This window comes from Anopheles nili, chromosome 2 (genome assembly GCF_943737925.1).
Source record: "Anopheles nili chromosome 2, idAnoNiliSN_F5_01, whole genome shotgun sequence".
Classification (NCBI taxonomy): Eukaryota; Metazoa; Arthropoda; class Insecta; order Diptera; family Culicidae; genus Anopheles; species Anopheles nili.
In genome coordinates, this window is record NC_071291.1 from 22,691,198 (window position 1) to 22,718,974 (window position 27,777).

Consider the following 27,777-nt stretch of genomic DNA (forward strand, 5'->3'; position numbering starts at 1 on the left):
GCAGCTGTACGCTTTCATCTCCGAGTGCCACATTTGAGTGGGAAAAATTGTTGCGGAAGTAACGAGACAATAAAAAAACAATTCAACTGTAAATTTCCCATGCCGCAAAATTGATGATCCGTGAGTAGATTTCTACAACGAATTTTATCTCCGTACGTTACGCAGAAACGAAACCTTGCCATTACCCAACAACGCTTCCCGACCTGGAGCGAGCTGTTTCTGCTGCATGCCAATCGAAAATCAGATCATTACCAACCGAAGCCAACATCAAAAGCAATCAACCTCCGCCCGGGATCGATGCAATATCACCAGCATGACGGACCAGCTCGGTCGTGTCCTCTGGGTGGGAGTTTTAATTGCTTTGCCGTTGGTCACGCCGAGTTTCTGACCGAGGACACTTCTCGCTGCACGCTTAGTGGCCAACAGATTGGAACGCAACCGTACATTCTCAAAGGGCCGCACCGATGAATCGATTCGTACCGCAGCACCATTTGCGATGAATCGGGTCAAACCCACCTCAAGAGTTTGGGTTTGGGTGGTCGCCTTTCCACAGGTGGAGGACGTTTGGGACGCGCTCGGGATATCGTTCACACTTCATGGATCACGATTGGATTGGCAAATCGGTGCGATCGGTGATGCTGCGTGTTGGGTCTTGCGGAGTCTTTAGCGTGACCACCGGCCCATCGTGAAAACAGGGCCCTTTCGGGTGGGGAGAGATGGCTCTTTTGGTGGGCGGGTGGCATATGATTTCGAAGGGATCATCCTTCTCTCGAGAGGGCGACATTGCGAGTCAGGCCAGTGGGGACAACATTTTTGGCGATCTCGTCGCGTCCCGCTGCCCAAGTGCAGCCAAACGGAACGAAACCTCGCATAAATCTGTATTTGCAGCCAAACCTCATAAATAACTCCGTCAAAGCAAGCGGTGCACGGTTTTGGTGGGATCATAGCAACGGACGTCGGGGGCCGAATTATGTCAGGCAAAAGGGCAGCTCGTTGCGTGCCGAGGCGGGAAGCCGTCGTTGTGTGAGAAAATATGAACACCGGACCGTGGTAGATGAATGTTTGCGTATTTTCGCCACCGGTGGACGTTTCCAATTCCGCCTAAAGTCGAGCAGAAGTACGTATTTTCCGAGCGAAACGTTGTCGTTTTCCGTAGCACGCGCGGAAGAACCATCACCGGAATGTTGATAATGTGTAACTCAATTATCCGACAAACGAGGAGCCGCAGTTCGTAGAGATTGGATTTTTGCCAGCTGTTTACCTTCGGGCGGAGGTACTCCGTTTTTGGAAGCTGGTGCTCTGGAAACTGTGCCAACTTGTACCACGTGCGTTTTGGGCACCACGTGGGCTTGTGTTGGTTCGGACAAATGTGACTCAATAAAATAACCATAAAAAGGACGTTCCGAGCGTAAAGCAAAACACTCATTTGCGTTATGAATTGGTTATGACTTTTGACATTGGTTATGTGACACTTTCGCTTTTCTTCTCCATTTTCACAGTCATCTAAACGAATCGAAACACTCGTTTCCATCGCAGCACGTCGTTATCACGCACTGAGCTCACTATCACAACATCTGAAGCGCGTGGATGCCGTGGAGATGTCGACCGGTGGGCTAGGGTACCTGGGACCATGCTACCGATGCCCACCTAGGCAAACTTGCGACAACTCACCGGTCAGTATCATGCCAATCCCCGGCAGCCCTTCGGTGGCCAACGACGTAAAGCAACGACACATCTTCTGGAGCACGCGCGATACAAGTTCGATGTCATGCCGGTACCCTCGGGACAGCTTCTCGGTTTTCCAGCAACCATCGGTACCATCGCTTCCAGCGAGATGTGCACCTTTGGAGGCACGTGTCTAGATCACGCGGTGCGTCCCGAGCAAGACATTCGTTTGCGGTTCAACGCCGTGCAGCCCGAGCTGGCCCTTGGTGTTGGTGTGAGAAGTGCGCTCGATTCGAGTATGCGTTTCCGGGCGCAGCCGGACACGTTCGGCATCATTGGTGACGACTCGATCACGGCCTCACCCGGCAGTGGACCGGAGATCCTGAGCAATCCGGCTGAGGTGGAAACCATCCGGAACCTTCCCGGGCCTACCGAGCCCGGATTTGGAGCGTTCGGTGCGGTGAATGATGCCATTGGCATGAACATTACGCCGGCATTATCGCAGGTAAGATCGGAGCGGTTGCTCTTCGTTCTTTCAGCAATCGCATTCCCATACACTGACGAGTTGGGTCGTAAAATTTAACAGGTCCTTTTAGCGCCACCCGCGACCAGCGGTGACGGTGCGTCCATCATTGCGACCGTGAACGGTGCAGCCGACGACAACGGGACTCGTGGTGAGGAGATAAATTCCTTTTACTTTTATCAGGTAAGTTGCGGCCAGCACACGGACGTCGTCCTGTGGGCTTTTTGTGTTGTTGTATTTGGTGGGCCACAAAATCAACGCGGCTCTCTTTGGGAGGAGGGCAATAAAAGTATACGAGTGCATTAGCGTCCGAGTTGACGAGATTTCGCGAGCCAATCGAGCGAGAAAGCGAAGCCCATTTTCGATGTTGCCCGTGGCCTTTCGCGACGTCGCAACGATGAGAGGTTGCCAGGAGAAGCCAACCTTCATGAAGCCATCGGTGGATGGAACTTTCGTTTGGCTCAATTTTCGAGCCTCGTTACGCGAAGACACGCTCCGAGGCTGGCACGGACTAAACACTGTGTTAGCAAAAGACTCCAAACACCTCGTGACGGAATTCGGGGGATTTTTGACACAATTCGTATAATATTATCTGGTTTCACCGAATTTGCTCGCGATTTCGCAAAACCCGCGCTGCTGGATCTTTGATCCCTAACCGTAACCGCGTCGATAGCTCGATTCGGTTTCGAAGGACATTTTTGTCGCATTTTGTTGATGGTTCCATGAGCGATTCGCAGTGCAACACAGCTCACGGAGCATCATCCTGACGCGGTACACGAATTGGTTCTAATTTTGCACCAACTTACTGTGTCGGCAGTCGAGCAGGGCCTGTGGCGTACCGTGTGGCGGCATTATCATTGGCCCATCTTCTCGGAGTCTCGGGTCTTGCGGAGATGCTGGCGGCCGTTTTGAGGGCAGAACCTTCGCAAACGCCGACCCGGTGCTCCGAAGACTCGCGCATTCGTAGCGTCCTGCACTGAATTGATTTTGTCTAGACGGAATAATTTATAGAGATTGTGCTCGGGACGGTGAGCTTGGCTAACCGTTGGGAGCGAAGACACGACGCCGTTTGGCTCGGTGAACGCTCCAGAGACATTCTGGACGCCCCTCGGGGGGCAGCATTTCTCATCAGCTCCGATGTATATTTGGCGCGGGAAAAAGCACCGGATCGAAAGCCCTAGCAACGGAACGGAGCGATGGAGTAGCATGCGAAATTGGAGGATGTGATGATGGTTCTTACATAAGCCGATCTTACAGGCTGGCGAATCAATTAGGCCGAGCTAAAGCGACTTGCAAGAGTACGGAAAGGGAATTGTGGAAAATGAATCAGGATCACACGGTGGTGTGCATTCATCCTGGCTGTTGAAAAAGGAATCTCAATCGACTTACGGAATGGACTTACGGAATTCATTACATCTCGTTACATTTTGAGCTGCCTACTTTTGCTAAAGGATCTGCTAAGCCGTGAGACGTTCCTTGGTTGCTAAGGGACGAAACTCATTAAAGCTCGGCAATCGAAATGGTCCTTCGCGGTGGGTTTAATGGCACCAAATGGATCCACTTGTCGGCAAAAGGGACCGATTTACAGCAATCCATAAACTTCCGTCATCACATTCGCACCAAGCGCCGAGTAGGAGCCCGACTGGCGCCAACAAACGCGAAACAATGCGACCAAGCACCGGAAAAATAACATCGACCAACACAAATCGGAGCCGAAAAACCGATTAGCTATCGAAAAGGCTCGCGTGACGATCGCCTTCCGGTCGCCGGCCACGGGGCCACATGGAGGGTTGCTTCCTTACGGAAGTGGAAATTTATGGTCCCACAAAACCCACGTGCCCGTTCTGACCGCTGTGGCGTGGGCCGTGCGTTGACAATCGCACCAAGTCGGTAGGTTTCAACATTGCCGCGAAATCAGGCTCGTAAAATCCCATCACTTAACCCAGTTTGCTTGGCCGGATGGTGGTCCACGCTGGCCGGAAGCTATTGCCAACCAAAAAGCAACAGCTAGAAGCAATTAAAATCGCTTATCAAACGCTACGGTCTGCCGTAGAGCTGCGAGGGCGCTTTGTTGCGGGGTTAATGGAGCCACCTGCCAACGAACATGCACGCCCACCGGGTGGGTTCCGTGTAGGTGGGTCCTTTTTTTTTGTTTTCTTCACTACTGACACCTTTCAACCCCCATCAATGGGGATGGGAAATTGAAAAAAAAAGATTATGCAACCAAACCAGAACCAAAAATGCGTCCTAGCCCGAACGCCTGTTGGTGATGGGCCATCACCGGCATATGAAGGGGTTGACGCGGGTATGAGCGAACAATTAACTGCTCGTTGTTTCACGAAGTTTTTCCTTCTCCGTTCTCGCACATGTGAGGGAAACGTGCAAGGGCCATTTTTCACACGGTGGTTGGAGGTTGTTACATGGGCCCTTTTTTTTGCTGTCGAATGCAACAAAGTCGCACTTGTGCGTCATTTTTCAAGCGCCTGAAGGGTTAATTGTGCTAACCTGGAACGGGATAATGGACGAGATGCGTTGTTTTACAGTTTTTGATGCAATACTCAATGCTTTAGTAGCTTAAACTTATGACGTACATCAATCGTCGCAATTGGGCTAATGTTGGCGAAAGCAGAATTTTTATGAAGGTGATAATTGAAGTGTGGGAAAAATAACAATTATTTGCCAGGTCATCAAAAGAGAAGATTTAAAATCGTCTGAAAAACGAACGAAAGCGATCCACTCGTTTGCAGATAAATATTATTTTAAAAGACTTTCTACAGTAGGTTTGAACGATATTCTTTAAGGACTCAATTACAAAATTTGTTACAACAAAAATTTTCTTCAAAACTAATAATATCCTTAGTTTAACAGAAACCCAAAACCAATCAATACTCTTCCGTGAGGCCAGGAAAACAAAAACATCCGACAATTTCATCTGGTCTAGAATTGCCCAAGAGTATACTCTTTCAATCGATCGTCGTCTCGTCGCTTCCGGCACTCACGAAAAGCGGCTAGGGAAGTGGGAAATGTTCTCATTTTTTTTATTGCAACCACACCACAACCACACCTTCTCTGACGGCTTCCCCATTCGCAAGCCAGTCAACCGGAAACCGAACCACCCCGTCGTTTGCGAGTTTAAGACTTCATAAACGGCAGTACCGTCCGAAAGTGGTTTCCGGTTACGCTTTGGCAGTCAGAGGCCCAAGGCCTCATTGAAATGCGTCGAGAATCGGTCGAGACCGGTAAGCACTCCGGAGCACCGGAGTCGATGGATTAAATTGTCAACCGTACAGGGGAACCGTCCGGACGGCCCGTTTGCCGATGCCTTCCGGTTCCACTGCCAGTGGTTCTTGTTTCGAATGCCCGTCGGAACTGGGGTCGGGCAAATGAAGCAATTTGCATGCGTTTTGGGACACCTTGCGGCTTTCGCAAGCGAGCGGCGGTCGTACGGTAATGGAGCGTAATAAAAAAAGAAAATATGAATAAATTCTGCCTGTCTCTTCTGCATGCCGGTGGTGATGAAATTATGTATGTGAAATTGGCACCGTTTTGATGGTGTTTAGGGTGGTTTGTTAATCTGAAGGAATTGAAAAAAAAAATACTATTGTCGGTTGCCCGGTGGCAGTGAGCTGAAATGTCAGTGGGTTATTCTAATAAACTGTGGATAATTCCTATAACCATGCCAGTGGATCGAAAGATAAAAGCAACTTAATCCTTCTCTACGCTGTTTGAAATTCGCAATGTCGATTTGATTGAACCCCTAAGCAAGGAGCCGGCGTGGTAAATCAACCTGTTTTAGCAACTTTACAGCTTCGTTTTATCTTAAGAGAATTTTCTAAGAAGTCAACTCATCGCACAAAGCAGACCCTACCGCACTTGTCGGCTGCAGTAAGGAAGAAAACTGGATTGTAATCGGTCGGTGATGAGTATTAGTCGCTTTCATCAGCGTGCTACCGGTTTTGAAGGATCATAAATTAAATGGATTTTGCACATTGGCCCAAGGGGTCCTTCTTGGAATACCAATAATCCTCCACAAAAGCGGCTGGAAGAATGGTTCTGAAACCGGCTCTCTCTGAAACACTTGAGTACGTGCTGTTGTGCAGCCTTTCGGAGACGTATATCTCGGCAACATTGTATCCATAATCGAACCCAAATGTTGATTGTATCAGGCTACATTACATACAAACTATGCGAGACACTGATATGAAAATAATTAAACGAAGGTATAACTCCTGCGGCAAGTCGTGCAAAAGTGTACTCGTTTTAAGGGTTTTTCGATATAGAGAAGCTTTTCACCAACATAATCGACATCTGCGGCGTTTACTGTAGTTTACTGTGTGTGATGCTGAATTAGACACGATAAGACATGCAGGCTTCTTCAATGAATGGGTTTATACCTATTCCGGTTTCAGTGGAAATAGTTGGAATGGTTATCAGTATTGTAGAGTAGATCAATTTGCCAGATAGTATACTTTCTCCATGGGACAGTTAAAAGAAAAACTCATTCTCAAGATTGATGTACATGTTTAATTATCCGCTTGAGCTGAGCTTTTATCATTGAAAATTGAATTGAGAATGTACGCCCAAACTGCATGCGTTCCAAAGTGAACACAATGAATTTTACATTAGTAACTGATTGACCGGGAATCCTTGGAATTAAATGATAAGGTTCAAATAAAGGTATATGTTTGACCTTAAACGACGATGTCTTATTTTCGAAGAATTGATCACTTATCTCATAAGTTGAAGATCAAAGCCACATGTGAAGACGAAAATCCGCGAAACCGTCGTTTGTGGAAATTTCTCTCACTATTAAAATGTTATACATTCCGTTTCAATGAGATCTGATTCATACCAAATCAATCCAATTACTTACATCCTTCATGAGAAATCGTTGCCGAGTTTTCATCAAAAATTCATTGATTTTTATCGTTGAATAAAAATAACTCTCAACAACAGAACACTTTCCAAATAGGTAAATGGCATAAGTGCCCATTCAAGTGCCTCTTTTGTGTTATTAAAAAGCTTCTTTCACCTCTAGCATAGCATTTCTAGGAAGTAAAAATAGCTTCGCCCGGTGTTCCTAATGAACGGAAAGTGAACATGATTGCCCATCAGGTCCACAATGTGACATCGATGGGGTCGAGTACGCAATTTTCCAATTCCTTCCATTACCCAGCCGGTACGAGTCGGTGCTTGGTTGGTCCATTCAATTGACTGTTTGTGGTACATTGCCTGCGACACGTGCTACATATGCAGATCTCGTAAAGGCATCGATGCCGGAGGCTGACAAGTCGTGCGTTTGCGATTGTAAAAGTCGAGCGGAACACGCGTGCAAACGAACGAAAGCAAACCAGTTTCCGCGTAAGAGAACAGTTGTCATCTTCCAGAGCGGCACGCTAATATCAAATTCCCAACTTGCTGCCTTCATTGGTTCTGAAGGGTTCCGTTCCCTCACGGTAGGAGCACCGACATCGTGGAGGGCACACGCACCACGGAAAGGCACACATGCCGTGATGGCGCAAAAGGGCCCGGTGTAATGCTGGCAGGAATTAGCATAACCCATCCGATGGTACACTAATCGTATGTGACTCGCCACAACCACCGTGGTACGGCTTGGGTGGCAGCCTGAGCGAGTGCTTCATCGATTTCATGGTTGTTGGCGATTATTTTAACATTTATCTTGATTTGAATCGCACCGATCGGGGCTAGAGGGCTTTCCTGGGAACCGTTCAAAGCGTCTCGTCATTGCTGCAGACACCTCACGAACCGGATTGCAAGATGTGTTCCGTGTGACGGTTTCGCGGTACTTGAGGAACGCAACGAACGTCGGAAGCCGATTAAGCAAACGTCGGATTCCCAGCCCGATTACATGCACCATCGGGGCGATAATTTGTTGGGACAGAAAAAGCAGAGCGGCAGTCGATTTACGATCTTCGGCACGCCTGAGGATACAGCTTTTCCTCGCTCCGGAATCCGACAGAAGCGACGGTTTGGAACCACATCCACGAGGGATGCTAGAAAGGTAGATGGTACCACGTTGACTTACAAGCTCTTCAGCCGGAAGGAAGTCCTTTTGCCGGGCGAACGATGATACCGTTCTAGGAAGACAGGCGTTTCGAGTGGACCATTCTGCCGTTGAAGGCGAAAGTGTGTTGGATGGTTCCGTGAATGATGGCGCCTGATGGGATGCAAATACGGCTCGTGCGTGCCTGAGACATGTCAAGTGTTGGATTTGATTTCTTAACACTCTACATCCTTCACCTCTGGAAACGATTTGCACGGTGGTGTTGAAGAGTCTTTCGGACGTGGAGTGGCTGGTGGTTGATTTCGGTTTGATATTGGTTTGATTGTTTTTTTTTGTGAACGATTGTGCGTTGAAAAGGTAATGCGGTTGTTTCACAGTGACATCGAGGTATATCTGAGATATTTAGAATTGTTTACCAACCGTAATAATATATGAAAATAATTAATATTATTTGTAAATAATGTGACCGGTCCGCGATTCCCCGATTGAGTCATTAGTTTTGAATGCCCGGTCAATTTTGACACTTAAAAAAAACGCCATCAGCAAACGCAGAGAATATGTTTCTTTCCTTCCTTGGAAAGGTTGCACCTCGTGGTTTGCTCACTTCGCCGTTTGTTTGCACTCGTCCCGCCAGCAAATCCTCTACGTTCTCCGATCCGTTCAGACCCATCGTCACTCATACCTTTCTCCACAAACCAGTCAATTCCGTTCGTCAATTCCGCCCTGGCTGCTCCCGTCTGCTGCCACAGGGTGCAGCAATCGTTTCCACGTTTATCTCGCAATCTCGCAGGTATGCGGGAGATAGTTATGTTCGCTGCACGATCTTCTTTTTATTTATTTCGCGAGTGGTTTATAAAAAAACACATATCTGCAACTGCAACAAGCACACACACACGCACACGATCATGTGTGGTGCCATCTGCCGGTGGCATGCTGGCCCCACCGAGCAGGAATTCATCAAAACAGCAAAAACTTGTTCAATTATCCCGCTGCAATTAAGGCCGCGGTCAGGACCGGCGGTCCGTGAATAGGAAGGCGGGCAAAAAAAATCAAGGCAGCATCTCTCCGGTGGTGTGCCTCGACCAGGAGGTGGTGAATGTAAAGAAAATACAAATGGAAAGAAATGGCAGCCCGGGAGCGTCCGCTCGCCCAGCGCTTCCGAACGTGGACGTTCTGCTTTGAAGTTTATTGATTTGTGATCATTATCGTGAAGAATTTAGAGCCACTCTCGGGCGCGCTCGTGCGTCGTGGAGCCACGGCAGGAGAAGCTAATTAACTAATCTGTTGAACACTTCATTATTTTCGACTCCTAGAGCAAAGGCCCGTGAAGCTTACGGGCAGTGGTTGGATGGATGAAAAAAAAAAAAATGAACCATCAAGCGCCTGCAATTGCACCACGAACGGATGCAGTGAAGTGTTCGCGAAGAGCGATGGAAAACAAAAACAGATTCATCCCACCAACGGATGGGTTTGAATAGGGTGCAAACGCTGGGTGCGTTACATTCCAGAGTGGCTGAGATACAGGAGCCAAGAAGTAAAAAAAAGGCGACATAAGCTAAAGCAGCCATCGCCCTGACGCCTGCAAAGCGGTGGCTTTTATCCGGCGAAGAATATGATTGGCTTGGTCGACTCGCGGTTAAGGAAAAAAACCCGATTTCTTACCGATTGCGATCTTGAAGAATGCTCCGGGTGTTGGATTGTGGTTTCGGGCGTTTGAGACCCTTCACCCGACAGCCCGTAGATGCATTTCGCTGCCGTAATTGCAAACCGGCTTGGGGATTGTGTGTGTATGTGTGTGTGTGTTTTTTTTTGCTTCCCCCTTTTTCCATCCCAGCTCGATCGATCGCGCTCATCCCATCCATCGATCGGGATCGATTCCGGTTCCGCTTGCGGTTGCGCTGCATTTGATACATTGATACGTGTTAATTATTATTCTCCGACGGGACGAAGGGTTTGCAGAGTGCAGTACGCATCGAATACACCGAAGATATGCCACCAATTGGTCGTACGAGATCGCAGCAAAGTGTCAACGGACTCGCAGCACAATTCAGTTCAATTAAACTAACATGTTGCTTTGCGCAGCGTTTCACGAGCTTTAAACATATTTATGGATATTTCATTACATTAAAGTGGAATAACTTCAAAATTTAATATGGTCCTTCTTGTGCTACCAATACCATACGTTCGCGCAAACTGTTCGAATTTTACGTTTCGAAGCATCCGTTTTTTTCTTTGGGAAGTGTGCTTTCTAAAGCTATAATTGTTTTTTATTTCTTCCCGGGAAAACAATATACCTCTTTTGATGTGCTTCTTCAGAGAATTGTCCTAGAACACACATCAAACACGTACTGGGAACCGTATGTGATGTGTAGCGAAAATAAAAAAAAACTCTGTTGCAAAGGGTACAAAGCATCAAACCGGAATATACAATTCGTGGGAAATGCTTATCTCGTGTCGTATTCGTTAACGAAGTGTTAGCTGCAGGAAACAATGCGTTTGAATTAATTGTAACATATTTCTAGAAGCGACATAAAACATAAATCGTTTTCATACCAAAGAAAATGGTTTGATGCAAGTAACCCGATAGGATCCGTTTAAATTCATGAAACTGGCACGAGACTAACATAAGAATTAGATTAATTACATCCGCAATAGGTGATAGTTTGAAGCCTTCTAGAACTGGTTGACAATCAACCAGTATCGTCCCGGGCGTCGCTTTTAAAACGTAATGTCGATATTAAAAAAGAAACAACTTGCCCGCGAAAGGGTGTGAAAAATGTTGTGGGAAAGTGCTAATTATTGACATAATTAGAAGGCCACTTTGCTTTGCCATGAGAATCTGGCACGGGAGCCACAATCGTTCGTTGCGATTTGTAGCACGTCGCACCTGTACTCGAGACGTGCTGCCACCGTATTGGCCGCTCGAACACGGCGGAACAAGGTCGGTTTGCGTTTTGCAATGCTAAATGCTCTCCCTGGCAAGGTGCCTTGATTGGGAGCCTGAATCCCGTCCCAGCCGCAGCAGCTCCACTCGAATCGAGTCACTATTCAATCAGGGCGCGACTCATCCTCCCTTAGATTGCCGGCGCGATTGTGTATTCCGTGGGGTGAGCACAATTTAATGTGCACCATTGTGTGTAAGGACCGGACGCCATGTGCGAATTCCCCGCTGGAATCCGTATTTCATGAATATTGCAAGCTGCATGCGACTGTCCAGCTGACACTTGCAACATGCTTGTCCACTCGTTACTGCAAGACGGTCGAAGCGGCAGAACAGCCCCAGTTGCATCCCTGCTAATGGGATGAATCAAGATAGCCTGACACGTTGACGAATGCCGATTAGAGTGTAGTGGGAATGCAGGTGGATAGGATAGGCGTACCCCTTCGTCGCCGTGTGTGCTAATGTTTAATAAATGAGTTGAATCGAGGAGCACTGCAAGCAGACGATACATATGTATTTTAAGCGAACGCTTGATTTGATCTGGTGCAATAAGTAGCGACTTATCGGGTGCAGATAAAGCAAAAGGAATAAAACGGCCTCGTTTGCTGCAGTTTGTTGATTATGAAACTATCTATCTGATGTAGTTAAGCTCGAAATATCTTAGTTCTAGAGAGGGTAAATCATAAAAACAGCATGTTGCTGCGTTTAATCGCAACTAAAATGCAACAGTGAAATGTTTCACGTGAAATATTTCAATGCTTCGAAGCTTCTAGCGTAAATGGATCCTGCGGGACGTCCTATCCGGTGAATCTGAATATTGATCACGTACCGATAATGTCAACAACAAAGACAAATATGTGGTTCGTAAAACTAGCATCCGAGCACCGTGGCTTGATTTTACAGGTGGTAAATAACCACACTTTTGGGCAGAAGCAAATACGCTATGGAATTAAATGTGTACTCCGAGGAGCAGAATCCTGTGCACTCGCTCATCAGATAGGACATTTGCATGCCACGTGATTTATTTAGTTCATCCAGTAAATCAAGTCCCAGCGTTCGTGACCCCGGTTACGTGCATTCCGGGTGACATTATTACGGTTCATTATTTGGGACAGTGCGGTTTCATAACGCATAACCAATGGTAACGATGGCTGTCGAACCGTGGCGGGTATTACGACGACACGGATTTGCAGGTTCGCTCAGTTCGTTGCAACTTCTACCTGTAATATGGTCACATGACTACTGCTCGTTAGTACAATTTAACGAAAAGAGACAATCGCTACGGAGGTTAATCAATACGATGGCTTCCACGCGGGCATTTATAAGAATCCAACATGTATCGATGCATGTCGTGGCCATTCGATTTGTGGTTAATTTGAATCCGCATCAGAAGTTACACTGTGGAAGAAACCCCCTTCTACAACTAAAGCAGCAATTAGAAAAAAATTCTCGACAGCAGTTCCGTAGAAGATTCTTTCTGGATAGTCCTCTCCGTGTGCTGTTTAATTGTAGTTAATTCACGAACCTTGCTACGGTTTTGATTGAAATTCTTTCTCAGTCGTTCTTATGAAGTTGTCCTTTCATAACCCCGTTTTAATGTGCTATCAGCGTGTTGCAGGGGAACTAATTGACTTGCTTGCAGTAGCCAGCTATATCATGCGTCAAATGTTCGCCATCACCATATACCAAGCTCATGAGAAATAGTTTCCGAAACCCATGTGCGTTTAAAAAAGGGAGCCAAGCGGTTCGTTTAAAGTTTTTTTTGTAGCAAGCAGTAAACGAGCCGGCAAGTTTTTCCACGGTAGCTTTTGTGCCGTTTGAAAGCCAACCAGCTGAAAAGGAAAATATAAAGTGGCCTTGCCACACAACCTTGTTGAACTTCCTGATTGTAGCACCGGGCTCTATACAACATATAACACGTTATATACAACATTAAACGTTTTATATCATTACAAACGACAAAACGCACAGAATCAGAAAAGTTTTTAAACTTTTATCATAGTCCTGTATGATTTCGTTATATGATTTTGGACAATTAAGCTAAGCCAAACAAACTTATGAGTGTTATTTGTAGTAAACTTTTTACCTTTTAATAAAGAATAAAAAACTGCAAAAAGGAGAACATGAAAAAGGACTCATGATCACACTTTCCGTACCGTGGTTAGTCACAGCTTGTTAAACGTGTTCCTTGGATCTCGCTCACGTTGTAAGCCATCTGTGTGCGCAGTGCTGTGCTCCTTCCAAGAGCTCCTTTCAAGTGATACTCACGTGGAAATTGTTGCGCTTTCGCGCCCCATTCAAACCACCCGTTGGTCCGGAAGCCATTGCTTCCCATTTTGCTGCCATTGCAGGTCTTCGCATGGGCACGAGCAACAGCCCAGCTGTAATCGTAATATCGTAACTCTTCATTTACAAGTAAATTCGAGCCCGTTTATGGTTTCCCCCTGTGGGGTCGAGATGGACGGATGGACGCGGCTACAATCTACAATGTGGAAAACGCAAAACACCTTCGCGTGACTGGGACCAGTCTGACGGGAGTCCAATTGCACACGCCATTGGGTTTGATGCGTACGGTCGCGTGGCTAGTCGAGCCGCTAATTGCAAGCGATCAGGCTCACCGACGGAGACGTGAATTCCGATGCGATTTTGTCGGTGCGATTACGGAGCGAATTATGATTTCAATCGGGTGTGGTTGATTCCTCGACAGTCGTATCGGATGCTGTCACGTAGCGGGTGAAATCGTAAATCAGATGTTTTACTTTGCTTTATGGAACGCGCCTCTACCCTTTTTCCGTGCCGGCAGTTTGATAACTCCATCGGAGGGAGTTTTAATTAAAACCACATTGTTTCGCAGCCCAAGCCGACTTCAAGTTCATTAGAGTGACCGGGGCGAAGTGATTGAAGGCGATTGATATGCTGTTAGTAATTAGCTCCTGTGGAGAATGAAAAGCTTTGCAGGGACAAGGCAAATTCTGCAAAAAGGAGTGTTTGCTATGCTGCTTCATTAGTGGGCTCGTTTACGATAAAACACGTACTTTGGTGCCTCAGAGAATGATGTTTTCACCGTAAGCCTATTCTGAAGGTAGACAAACAAGCTCCAATCTTTAGATTCCGATCTCATGTAAACAGTTGAACATTTATTTGAAAGCTCCTGCAATGAGTACAACACAAATGAAACATTCGTCCTACATCCGCCATTCGTAATTTCAACTACTTACGCAACCTACTCGACGTAAGCCCGTCTGTATTGGACAGTTCCCACAAGATAACTCACTTTGATTGTCCCGAGTTCCCCGAAGAAAGCCTAACTAGGGATCGTCGTGCGATCGTACCGGACAGAGCGATCAGCCACAATAAATCACCTCGCTTGAAGCCCAGCTGCCCACCGTTGCTTTGCGTTAGGCAACTAACCGTTGTGTTGGATGTCAGCTTCCGGGCACTCCGATCAAGACGCCAAAGCTAGGGAGTGAAAAAAAAAGGCGGACGGCATACAAATTATATCTCAATCAGCATTCGTAGCTCCTTTTAAGGTCGAGATCACGCAGCTGTCCGTAATGATGCGAACCGCCGATGCGAATAGCTGCTGACTACGCACGGTACGCGCTTTACCGGTCCACGAAACGAGTGTCCCGGGTTCTCTGAAAGAGCCTCGTCTAGATCGCAGATACACCGCAGGCACCGGTCACCAGCGGGACTCGCCACACTCGACGATCAGTGATATACCTCCGCGCCGTTTGGTGATCCAGTTTGCGGAGGCCTGCACTGACGTACGGCCCAAAAACAAAGCACACCGAGTCCACGGTCTTCCCGGTCGTCCAATTTATGGTCCCGCAGAAACCACGTGTGTTGACGGTTGGTGACGAAGTACGATCAAGTTCTGTCCGCTGCCAAGTTCACCGCGTTCGGTGACGATCGCGATCTCGAGCCAACGCCGACCGCTAGCGATAAATAATCCTCCATCCCCTGCGGGATGGTTGGACCACGTAAGGTTTCCCTGCGGCGTTTGAGGTTGTTGCTGCGAATGTGCCCTTTAGTGGACACGGGTTCCAGTCCCTCTGCGGGCTGCGCATGGAAGTGTTCCCGAAACGAACCGGGCTGCTTGTCGCGACTTCAGGATGGAACGGGTCCAAAAAGGAAGCAGCCCTGGGTGTCAGCCCCGAGCGTTGGTTCTTAAAATTGAGACATATATAGAGCACCGCACGGAGTCCAGTTATGTTCTCCTTGGGCGAATTCTCCCAAGACGTCCGTCAGGGGGAGCGTTGTTGAAATTGACGCCAATGCGACGGCCACGTGTGTGCCTCGGTCGGTCCGTTTGCTGGTAACGGTCGGGGTTTCTTTCGTTGAAAAGCTGACCATCTAATTACCCGTACCACGAGCGGTTTACAAGCCGCAGGTTATTGCAATTTAATTAATTGTGAATAATTTCTGCACGCTATTTGTGCCGTTGCGTGTCATGCTCTGTCATCCTGGAAAACCCTAACAGCGTCACGAGCCAAAGATGGAGAGCTAGTTTTGCATGAAGGTAGTGGCATGAAATGAATGGCATGATGAGTGGTGCACCATTTGTTGCACCATTCCCCAGGGATATACGAGCCTTTCCTAGCCGAAGCAGCTCAATACCATTTTAGTTCCGTGTACGGTTTAATTTTCAAGCAAGCTATTCAGTCAGAACTAGGCTAGAAATGCTCTTGAATGCCGAGCATAATGCTAGAAATCGGGAATACATTCCGCCGGAACAATCACAGGTACGTAGCCGTGGAATATTTCGCAGTAAAGGAATTTATGCGAGATGTCGTGCCATTATGCGCTCGAAATTGTTGAGAAAATAGAGACGGTTTCGCGGCGCGTACAGGGCGACGCGTAAAGAGCTGGTGAATGGAATTTTCTTCCACCGTCTGAGTGCGACGCAGACGTATGAAAGTTTTCTACGATGTCGTTGGCTCGTCGTGCCCTGAGATGCTATATTCGGGGCATTTTCGTCCTATAAATAGCTGCGTTTAATATGCGAACTAGCGTACCTGCCACTCGAAGTTATTTCACAAATATTTAATCTCTGCGTGACATTTCACTAATTGCGCGACCGTCAGCGCCCATGAAGTCCGCGGTAATTGCGGGAATTAAAAAAAATACTACGGGTCGAATCGTGCTGCAATCTGGGGTGCATCAATCAAGTGAAGGTAACGCCTAGCGAGTTTCTCGGTGCCAGGTTCACACCGATTTTGCTTCACTGAAGCGTAAAATGATAAAACATAATATTTTGGCAGCCATAATTACTGTTCCGATGCGTACAATCGCACCGGTATGTTGATGATAACGCGAGCAAGAAAACGAATCGTAGTAAATGGTTCGTCTACCGCTGGGCGAACGCATTAATTTGACAGCAACATTGTTTAATCACGACGCTACGTGCGTGGAATGCAGACCGATGCGTTAATGGTATCGCGATGTTCGAGGATGTTCGAGCGAGTAGAGATGAAATTGAACGTGTTTAACATGATGGAACACAGCCGAAAGGCGTGAACTTTTCCAATTATCGACCGTTGTTAGCTATGTGTTGATATAATATTCTAAATCTAGGTTATTATCGGACATCGTACCAGCGTCAACATGTTAATGGTCACCTTGTTTTCATCATAGAATCGAAAAGCAACATATAATTCGTGGTCGCTTATCATGAATATGATTCATTCCTAAGTGCTTCGATGTTGCAATTGTAGTTATAAAGATGCGAGAACATACATCGCCTTCGTGGCGCAATCGGTTAGCGCGTTCGGCTGTTAACCGAAAGGTTGGTGGTTCGAGTCCACCCGGGGGCGGGAAAAGTTTTTTATTTAAACAAATCCATTTTATTAATGAATGTTAATATGCTTAGGTTCGAAAGTTATCGCTCGCGGACTCCTGCTGCTTCCAGTAAGTTTATAATAAATGACTGCGAAAGAATAATGCTAGAATAGCAGTTTTTTTTAACAACGAGTAATTTGAGGTTGATGTTTGGTCTTAAATAATTATGTCACTTCTGGCTCAGAAGTATCTCTTCTAAGAAGCAAGGGAAATCGGACACCACTAAGCGAACGTTGAGAGATTTGCTGCGGGCAAGATGTACCCATTTACAAGGTTCATTTACTATGGCCCACTTTAATCCATTATTCATCAACGCAATGACTCTCCCCATTCATGCCTGTGCTTTCCAGTGCTTATTTTACCCAATATACTACCACAGGCATTGAAAATGCGTGTTGGCGAATCCAATTTATTATTATCTAACTAGTAAAATTAACGCCAGACGCAGTAATTAGCCTGGCGCAACCACTAACAAACGCCCTCGTTGCAATTTGACAACAGAAAACCAAACGCTACCCCACGCAACGGGGTCAAGGCGCGTCTTTTCAATCTCTTAAAGCCACCCCCGCTGTGGCCATTTTCATAAATTCCTTTAACGAAAGCTCAAAGCTCATCCCGGTTCGGTTGTGCAGTGTCTGCGGCCAGTGGAAATGCCTGGCCGGAACTTAAATTGCATCACTTTCAATTACACTGATTAAAGCCAACCCACGGTCGGACCGGCTGGAGTGGTCCGGATGCCGTGATGTTCTTCTGGGATGGTATTTGTCGGCAAGACCAAGTTTGCTCGCACATGCTTCCGTCTGGCTGCCAGAACAAGGCCCGAAGAGTAGCTGTTTTGTTTCGGGGTGTGAGTGTGTTTAATCCACCGGAATATGGCGAGGAAACGTGAGCCTTTGCCCAATTCTGTTAAGCAGGATTTAAGGGTAGGTTCTACAGGTGAACGTGGAGCGCCAACAAGCATCAAGTATCAAGAGGCGTCACAATATTTTGAATGGGACCAAGTTGGCGAGTCGCAACATGAATGGAGAAAGTTTCGACGCCGTTGCTACGGAGAAAGGATCCCACACAACAGTCGATCCTAAGAAGCGTTCGTTTGCTAAAGTGCGAATGAATTTTAGCACCATTTGTACGGACTCGTCACACCTGGCGTCGGCTCGGGTGAAATGATGTCAATTATGTTCCCATGACGGCGGCCATAAAGGCGGAACGGTTCGTAAACTGGCTGTAGGAAGTGTAGCACAGGCGATTAAAAGCAACGCGGCTAATTGTACCTAGAATTGTGTATCGCATAGAGACTTTCCCTTAATTTAATACGTTCCAAACGTGGAAGCACGTTTCGAATGACGAAATCTTGCGATCAGCAGAGCATAATTCGTGCGAACGCGTACTCACATGAAGCGATTTCAAATGTTAACAATTTCAGTCACAATTAGTTTGTGTATTGCGTATTGCATACAATCTGGGGTAAATAATAATTTTCCAATGCCAACCCAACGATCGTCCATCCAAATGCGCTCGAGTCAATTTTCGTCCCTATTAATTGTCCTTCTTTCTGTTCCCTTTTTTTTTAGACTGAACAGTTGACGGTGTTATGGGTGCTTTTTGCAGTGATCGTGCTGGGAAACTCGGCTGTCCTCGTAACATTAATGCTCAACCGTACACGCAAGTCACGAATGAATTTCTTCATCAAACAGCTCGCTATCGCCGGTAAGTACAACATCGCTTCAATATGTCATGACCGTTTTTAATTGAAACATCGTCGAGGTTTTAATTTTCGTAAAAACGCCCTCAATACATATATTAAAAACGTTACAAAAGTAAAGTCAATTCTTGGAACTCCGTTGAAATTACAATCGTTCCTCTTGATACGTGAGCGCAACTCATTTCGAGTGTGCTTCATAATTTTAATTGTTTTCAGTATTGCTGGTGGATGCTGCATCTGAGCTGTGCTGAGTACAAATAATCGTCGGAATGGAAATTGGTGTCCCCCTGGAGATTGAAGTGAAGTCCCCCTGGCTAAAGTAGATGAGCATGGTTAAGTCACAGAAATGGATTTCACTGATTAATTAAAATCGAGAAACGTAAAAATGTTCTGGCAAATGGTAACATTTGAAGTACAGTATATGATTTTCTGTGAATTTTTTTCCATACTCAACAAATATTGTATTTGTTGAGAATTCCGTAAATTTCACAACACAATGCAAATGAGTTCTTGCGATAAAGCGCTATCTCTTGCCGCTACTGGTACTCCGTTAGATTTGTGTCTCGATTTCGCAGAATTTCTTGTTCGTCTTCCTTTTCGGTCAGCGTAACTTAGAAGGCACCTTATTACAGGATTACAGTTCCGGTAAGGCTTAAATTGCTTTCCGAATTGAGGTTCCCAAGCGAGCAAATCCTCAAGCTATGGGAATGCGAAGGATTCATCGATTAGATCGAAGCCCTTAATCCAGTTACGTTGGCTTCGCGTTCGGCCGAAACGTTCGTTCGACGTAATCGAATGCCAAATAATGCTGACCCTCGACACAAAAAAAGCAAAAAAAAAGCAAAATACGGGCTGCTTTAAACCGTAAAAGTCCGCCGAAGCATCGAAGAGCAGTAAAATGACGCGCGGACGGATCCCAAATCGCCAAACCTCGCCACCGTTCGTTCGTCATTTTCCTTGTCTCGTGGCACGGAAACTTTGGCCCATAAAAGCGCGTCTAGTGCGAACGTTGGCCCTTTGCCGATGCGTCATCCCGAGTGGTGGTCGGAGCCTAGGATAAGCGAAATAAAGCCCTTTCAGTGGAAGCAAAACATGACGCGCGGCCAAAAAATGCCAAAACCCATCCAAGCATATCTACTTTAAACGATGCTTTTATGCGACGTTGTGGGTGATTTGATGCAAACCCCCTCGCTATTGGGAAGGCCACTGGCACCGAGCACTTCCTCCCATTGCAACCCCCACACTTAACCCACTTCCGGCCCGCTGCTGAGGGCGGAAACGGGGTCAAACTTTTGTCATTCCACAAGTTGAATCATCTTTCACGTTGCGTTTCTTCGTCACCGCAAGCGTCGTGTCGTCATTTCGGGGCGGGACCGGTCACCCACCCGCCCCGGGGACAAACCCACGATCGCGTAAGGGATAACCAACAAGACAATCATCAATCCCGTAAACACGAACCCGGCGATGAATACAAATTATGTGTCCTTGCGTTCGAACGGGAACTGCTGCGCGTTTGTTTTTGTGCTAGCGGGGCAACGACGGGAGCGCTGTTGTTTGTTCACGTTCGCCCCATTTAATGTCCTTATGCTTGCTGGGATGCGTTTCTGGTGGGTGGAAACAACGCGTAACAATACACGGAAATATTGTCCAACGACGCAAGCGAAGCGTGCGCTCCCGTTTCGCAGGACGCCCGATTCAAGGATGCAGAAAAGTCGGCGGGAGATCAAAGCACCACCGAGCCAGCACATAAACAGGACGGAAGGGTATCGAGAGCGTGAAAAGATTGAAAAAGAACAAAAAACCACCCAGGCGAGTCCTGAAATGTGCTTGCTCTACGGATTGCCCGAAGATGCACGCAATTTGTAGTCCTTTAATGCTGCTGGACATCGTTTGCGCGCTTGAGAAGCGTCTTTTTTCCCTACTGCTTCAATGGAAATCAGCATCGATTTTCCATCTGGCACCGAAATCTAGCCACGTTTTTGTTATCCCGTGTGCTTTGGCTTCGTTTCTTATCCTCCCTCCCGTTAGCGGACAGATGGTGCTCCACATTTTATGCAAACAATAAGAGACCAATAGCGCTGTAATTAGAGATAATCTTCTGCTAATGGAAAGTAGAGCTGAAGGACTCCTCGGAACGGAGCTCACGGAAGGAGGAAAGCGAGAAAATTACAGTCCTGTCTGGACGAAACAACTCCCGCCGTACGATATCAAAGAGGTTAACGGTTGGTTTAGTGAATTACTGGGATGGAATGTCCCGGAATGTTTGCTGGGGAGAGTTTTTTAATTTTCCTTACACCGATACTGTGCGCCACGTTGATCGACGTATTTGGGTCATGTTTAATCAAACTAATGACACTCATAATGTTGATTAAATTACAATTATGGACGCGTTTCCCATCCAATCGACGAAACTTGTGGGAAAAGCGCTTGGACTAAAAATAGTCCCTTTCTACAAGAAACTCATTTAGAGTGAGGTCTGGTCGCACATTTAAGGTTTTCGGTTCTTTTTGAGGTATTTCACTTGTCAAAATTATTCAATATTCGATTAATCATCTAGAAGGCGAAGGTTTTCCATTGACCTGTCGAAAACCAATCCATTCCATCGCTTTCCGTCCAACACGATGTTCTCGATTTTAAATCATATTCTCCGATTCGCTTATTGGCGGTGAAATGACGGCGCACTTTCTGTGGCGAGTTTGTTTACGCTTTCGTCGTGTCCTTGGTCGTTGGTTAGTGGGTGCCTGAAGGAAAAACTTCATTCAATTACTACGTTCCCATTACTTCGATCATAAAAATAACATACTACCGGCGCGACCAGTCCTATCGAGTTTGGTCGAGTTCGGTCGTCGTCATATCTTGAAGACCGTGTTCTTTAGGTAAACCACGCGACCGGCCACTTGCTGGGGAGGTCCAAATTGTTCCAGCGAACTTTATCGTGCGCTATGAGGTACGTTCTGGCCTTTGGTCGCGTTCTGGCGGCACATAAATTGTGAGCAGATTTATGCCACGCTCCGTCACTACTATTTATCGCGATTTGTACGGTGAGCTATGGGACGAAATTTATAGGACCAACTTCCGAGCAGTAAATCGAGCAACGATTGCATTTGAGAAGTAATTCGCCGGTTCTCGGTATGGGAGCGAAGTAACAACCTCGAAGGAAATGGCGAAAGTTACTGTGAGTAGTTGAAAGGATTGTGTCGTTGAGTTTTTTTTTATAATGAATGCTTGATGGTTTCTTTAATCGAAAAGGGAATATTCTTAAAGGTTAACCTCATTCGGTGGAGAAGTTTTTTTATATCTCATTTGCTGGAATAATATCATCAACATACCGATTTGGCATCTATCAACTATTGTTATTCGAGGGTAATCGTAAAAACTAACATGGTGCCATTGATAAGTTCATTCATTGATCAATAAATAAACTCAACGCCCTTTGCTAGCTTTACTTGTTGTTTTGGCCATACAGTGATATTTGCATTGTTTTCTATATTTGATTACTACACCGGCACTGCTTCCATTTTACAGCACTCGTAAATCGCTCTGTACACTGATGATGTGCGTTTTGTTTCGTTTACAGATCTTTGCGTTGGGCTGCTGAACGTTCCAACGGACATCAGTGGGCGTATAACGGTTGTGTGGCGCGCCGGAAATGCCGCCTGCAAGGCCATCCGCTTCGTCCAGGTATGCATCACCTACGCTTCCACGTACGTCCTGGTGGCTCTCAGCATCGACCGATACGACGCCATCACGCATCCGATGAATTTTTCCGGCTGTTGTAAGTATCGCCACCACGCTTCCGCTAACCGATGCCATTCAATGGCTAACTAACGGAATGTCCTTCTTGCTGTTGCTTTAGGGAGCCGGGCTCGCAAGCTGGTGGCAGCTGCATGGAGCTTCAGCATCCTTTTCTCCCTACCGATAACGTACTTGTACGAGGAGCGACTAATAGAGGGTTGGTGTTGATGAAAAGTGTTCCACGGCAGCTGTCGCTCTCACACTTATAGCGTAATGGTTGTTTTTTTTAGGAAAAATGCAGTGCTGGATCGATCTGGTTGAGGCGTGGCGATGGCAGCTGTACATGTGCTGGGTTTGCGGATCACTGTTCGTCATCCCGGCGTTAATCATTTCCGCCTGTTACGCAATTATCGTGCGCACGATCTGGGCGAAAGGAACCATCCTCGGTCCGATCGGTAAGTGCGGCGTTCTAGCTTCTCGAATCACGGTTTCGTTACTGATCTCACGCCCAATACTTTGCAGATCGAACACACAACGGTATGGCCGATTTGGCGAGTCGACGGGCCAGTTCTCGGGGAATCATCCCACGCGCTAAGGTGAAGACAGTCAAGATGACGATCGTGATCGTGATCGTGTTCGTGCTGTGCTGGTCACCGTACATCGTCTTCGATCTGCTGCAGGTGTTCGAGCAGATCCCAAGGACACAAAGGAACATCGCCATCGCATCGTTCGTCCAGAGCCTAGCTCCACTCAATTCTGCCGCTAACCCGCTCATTTACTGTCTCTTTTCCACCCAGATGTGCCGAATGATAAAGTGAGTATTGGATCGTAGACGGTACGGAAAACTGGTAAACTGACGCCCCATAATGCACCCGTTATAAACGTTACAGTTTTCCTTCGCCAAGCAAACTCTTTGTTCGATTTCGTGCACCCTTCAAAGCGGGAATGGACGTTAAACTAAGATTTACCTCTGGGGCAATGTGTTCTTAATTTTAATACACAATCTGCTTGATTGAAGTATCCACCCACAATGGCGAGGAAGCAGATCCGTTGGGACGGACGGACGTTCGCGTCAACTATGCAAGCGTGGGTTTGAGTTATTCCATCCCAGCAGGTGCTTGCTTTACGAGCGTAATAATTTTCCCACCACAACGCTCGGTTTATTGATTTACGCTGATAAATTTCCGATCGTTTGCTGGTCGTTCGCTTACACCCACAGACGTCATCTGCCGGGGCCGGCACACAAGGCGATGAAAATCTACTCACCCAAAGTGGCAGATTTTTAAAGTTTCATAAAACCTCATCCGAGTGCATTGCGGTGGCGAAAGAGGGGGTTCCATCTTTATTACTGGCGCAACACCCTGTCAAATCGGTATTAATTTTTTTTTTACCTGATCTTTTCATCGTTTCTCTCTCACCCCATTCCAGGAGATTGCCACCGTTCCGTTGGCTGTGGTCCACCAAATGGTGCTGCAGACCACAGGACTCTGGCACGATGCCCGACGGCAACGGGACGGTGGTGAACGGGACGACACACACCCGGTTCCACAACCACAACAGCAGCGACTCGATGCGCACACTAACGACCTCGCTGACCGTTTCCAGAAGGTCCTGTTTGCGGCCGGCCCGGGTCGTCATCGTCGAGCGGCGCAAGACGGAGCTCGCAATGTCCGAGGTGTAACTGAGCTGAGCCAGAACCGGCAGGACGCCTAACAACACGCGCCCGGCAAAAGGATCCTACGGAAAACAGAAACAAACACAGAACAAATGTGAACCCATAAACATGACCGGCTGATAGTCCTTGGAGCCAGGTCGCGATTAGGCCGACCGGCCCCGGTCGGGTGAACGAAAAAAGCATCCGCGTGGGGCATCAAGGCTTGTGGGACGAATTTTGTAACGTGATAGGCTCACGAAACCCTACCGTGACCCAAGGCGGCACAAAATGGAGCGAAAACTGCAGCAAAAAACGACTCGTCTCGATACCACCCGCAAGGATCCAGGCGCAAAGCACCGAAACGACCGTCGGTGGTCCTGAAAGCGAGTCCGCAGGCTCTCTATTGCTCAAATCACACGAATTTATTCTACATCCCCGTCCACCAGACCGCGCTATCGTGTGGCAGTTGTGGGGGTGGGTACGTCTAGTTAATTTGTCTCGCCACAACGGGTTGGGCAGGACGAAGTAGTCCCTGTGCGAAGGTTGAATTAATGATTGCGCGCCGCGCGGTCAGTGACACCACATTTAGTGGTTTCATTAAGTGAAAGCCGCCCGGCCCGGGGGCAAGGTCGATGAAAGGACCAAACACCGGCTGGGGCGAATGTTGCAGATGGAAAAAAGGATTGAAAACGGGGCGTCCTACAACGGCGGCTGCCCGGCTGTTTGTCTTAAGCGTTCGGTAGTGGGCTTAGGTGGTGGACCCGGCCAGGCGCAAGATTTATGCACGCCCATTACCGTAAATGTGTATGAGTTGCGTGTGCGTAGACTTTTTGTATGTGTGTATGTATGTGTACATGTGTGTCTGTGTGTATGTGGGTGTATATTTTTAGCCGGCAAGTAAACGATATGTAAATGTCAAGCAGCCCGTCTGGCCGCCTCGGAAGGTACCCTCGGTGGGGTCGCTGCAGTGGAGAGCTTCCGGCTGCGATCCTTCGAAAGTACGCAACAGCGAGGCGTACGTGAGATGTGAATCTTACAAAGATAAACTTAGCCGATAAAGCAAATGAATGGACGGAAACGCCAGGGCGAAGAAAAGCGGCCAGGGCGTAGGTTCCGCCCACGTCCTGCAAGATTCCACGCAAGGTGGAAAAGGAACCGAAGGGGCGTGCTAAATGTAAGGAAAAGAAAAGAAAAACGCAACCCGGCCGGTACGCGTGTATGTGGCCGTGCCGAGGGTTGCATGTAAATAGGTTTCAACTATCGTTCCAAAAACATAATTCCAAAATCCCTGCCACGCCACCGCAGAAATGCTGAACTGTCTCGTGCCGTTGGAAGTAAGAAAATAAACCCATCTCAGCGCCCCCAGAGGCGGACCCTTCTGTTGGGTCCGCCTGGAGCCGTGAAAAACAAGACGAAAAGCAACGCAGGAAAATAAAACCAAAAATCCATTTGCCATATTTGTGGTGGGGACTTGCGAGTGAAAGAAAATGCTTCTTGGGATCGGAGTTAGACCCCAAGCGCGCGCAGGCGGTTGGGATTGAATTTTGAACAGAGCTGGGTTGGGGTTTTCACTGGCTTTGTTTGATGTGTGGCCTTGGGTGGAATGCAGAATGTGTGTGGTTTTGCTGACATTTGCAAGATACGGTTTCCACACGCATCCATCCATCCTCGGAACCAGCCCCGGTTGCCGGACGAGAGGTCAACGAACCCGGTGCGAGTTGGGTTCGAGGCGGTCCCACAACAACCGATGCGGAAGTGAAACCGATAGGAGACGCATCGCCTTGTTTGATGCTGAAAACGAATGGGCTCGGATTTCCCGCCTTGGAACCGTGGGTCCCTTATCTATTCGTCGTTGGATGACAGTGGGAGGCATTTGTCAAGCACCCTGCGCTTCTGGAGGATAGGAGATTGAGAGACTAATGTCCTTGGCAGGAAGAGATAAATCTATCGAAGATAGTATCTACGGCCCGGCTCGATAATTCGTTTCCAATGTTCTCGGGAGCCATTATACACGGTGAGCCTAATGGAGTAATTTATTTCAATAAAAGATGTGATGGTTTTAAATTATTGCTTTTAATAACGATTGAGAAACGACCTACCGAAATGAAGCGCTCTGCTAGTAATAACTCTGAACGTTTTTTTAACCTTTTCTGTTTTTTTATTTACTTTGTGTTTGTATATATATATATATATATATATATATATATATATATATATATATATATATATATATATATATATATATATATATATATATATATATATATATATCATCAACAGGTATACAAGAATGGTTGTTATACATTACTTTTGTCACATTTCTTTTCTTTGTAGGTTTTATGTACAAGATTTAAACATCATCAGTCTAACAGAGGAAAGAATGTGAAAGAAACCGTAAACGTAGCTATGCTCTAGTCTCCTCGTACCGGCTCCCAAGCAGTGAGGTGAATGCAGCGTAAACCGCGCAACGAAAATAGGCCCTTTTCGAATCATTTCGTTGTAAATTAACCTTTTCGTGAACATGTGGCTGAAACTAATTGTGCGGTGCACGTTTCGACGAAATTTTTGGTTTCGTTTTGCCACGACTCGGTAGCAAGAAAACCTCGCAGGTATCGTTGTCGTGCTCATTCACGCCTGTATTTAGGGTTAGCCGGTGCGAGAGCATTGGATTACACGAGGTCAGGAAGTTGCGGTGCAAGGTCACGGCCGAAAATCCTTGAATGCACACTGCGAAGGCTTCGCCCGTGCCCGTCGATTGCGTTGCTAAACACACAAAAAATGCCTACTACCTCCATGAGCCTATGGTTGTACATAGCAACGTACACGTAATCACAACGCAGATACTGAAACGATAGCAAACAACTGGTAACCAGAGAGCTATGGTGGGTCGGAAAACGCTAATTGATCCTAACGGTCCTGTAACGACCAGCACGCACGTGGACTATCTTCCTAACAGCCTTTTATGAAACAGATAAAGCTTATCAAAGCACATCGATGGGTTAAAACTGGGGGCCAGTAATTGTATGCTCTTTCTGCGGCGATGAAATTCACCGACCCGTGCTTTCGGGCATCTAACCTAACATTGAACCTCTTAAAAACTGCTAAAACGATACGAGATGTCCACCGCGAGGACGAAGCACATTTAAGGGTTCACTCCGGCGCTGTAAACCAACGTAGAAAGGATTCGCGCCAACCGAGTGCCGGAGTGTAGGCTCTTTGGCTCGAGCGACAAGTTACAAATTACAAATTATGTTCTTATCTGTCGCCCTGTGGTTCAAGCGCTTCCTAGCTTACGGGTTAGGTGGTTTTTGTGTTCTTACGACGCTGGACGCCGTAGTCTGTGTCACCTTCGACCCAAAGATTCTATGCACAACTCCTGTCACTCGTCCTGTCGTTGGTAAGTCCTTAAGGTGGAACCCCGACGACGGTGGCGCTTCTTCGTTGTGTAGCGATAGCTTTGGCGGTTGGTTCATTGTAAATTGTTCTTCTCAAAATCCACATCCTGACTAGATAAGCACCGAAGGGCAGGATTAGAAAAGGCTCGAAATCGAGATCCTTTCCCACCCTACGCAAGGCGATGCTGGCGGAGAGCGGTCTTGTGCACGAGGAATATCTTGCCATCGGTGTCGAGATAGACCTGGGTGGCACCGGGAGGTGGTCCACCCACCTGCCCGCTCCCCACCGCCCCTCG

At 47.1% G+C, this 27,777-nt stretch overlaps 1 protein-coding gene and 1 non-coding gene across 2 annotated transcripts; both read left to right on the forward strand.

The window, feature by feature from the left end:
- Nucleotides 1–1,630: 1,630 nt before the first annotated feature.
- Nucleotides 1,631–24,113, forward strand: LOC128732097 (cardioacceleratory peptide receptor-like). The gene is given in 8 exon segments (XM_053825263.1): nucleotides 1,631–2,170; nucleotides 2,252–2,371; nucleotides 18,567–18,702; nucleotides 22,275–22,472; nucleotides 22,554–22,649; nucleotides 22,723–22,887; nucleotides 22,955–23,246; nucleotides 23,861–24,113. Coding segments are annotated over 8 exon segments (1,800 nt in total).
- Trnan-guu (transfer RNA asparagine (anticodon GUU)) lies at nucleotides 16,897–16,970 on the forward strand. The gene has a single exon. It is a non-coding gene; the product is annotated as a tRNA-Asn (tRNA).
- Nucleotides 24,114–27,777: the final 3,664 nt, after the last annotated feature.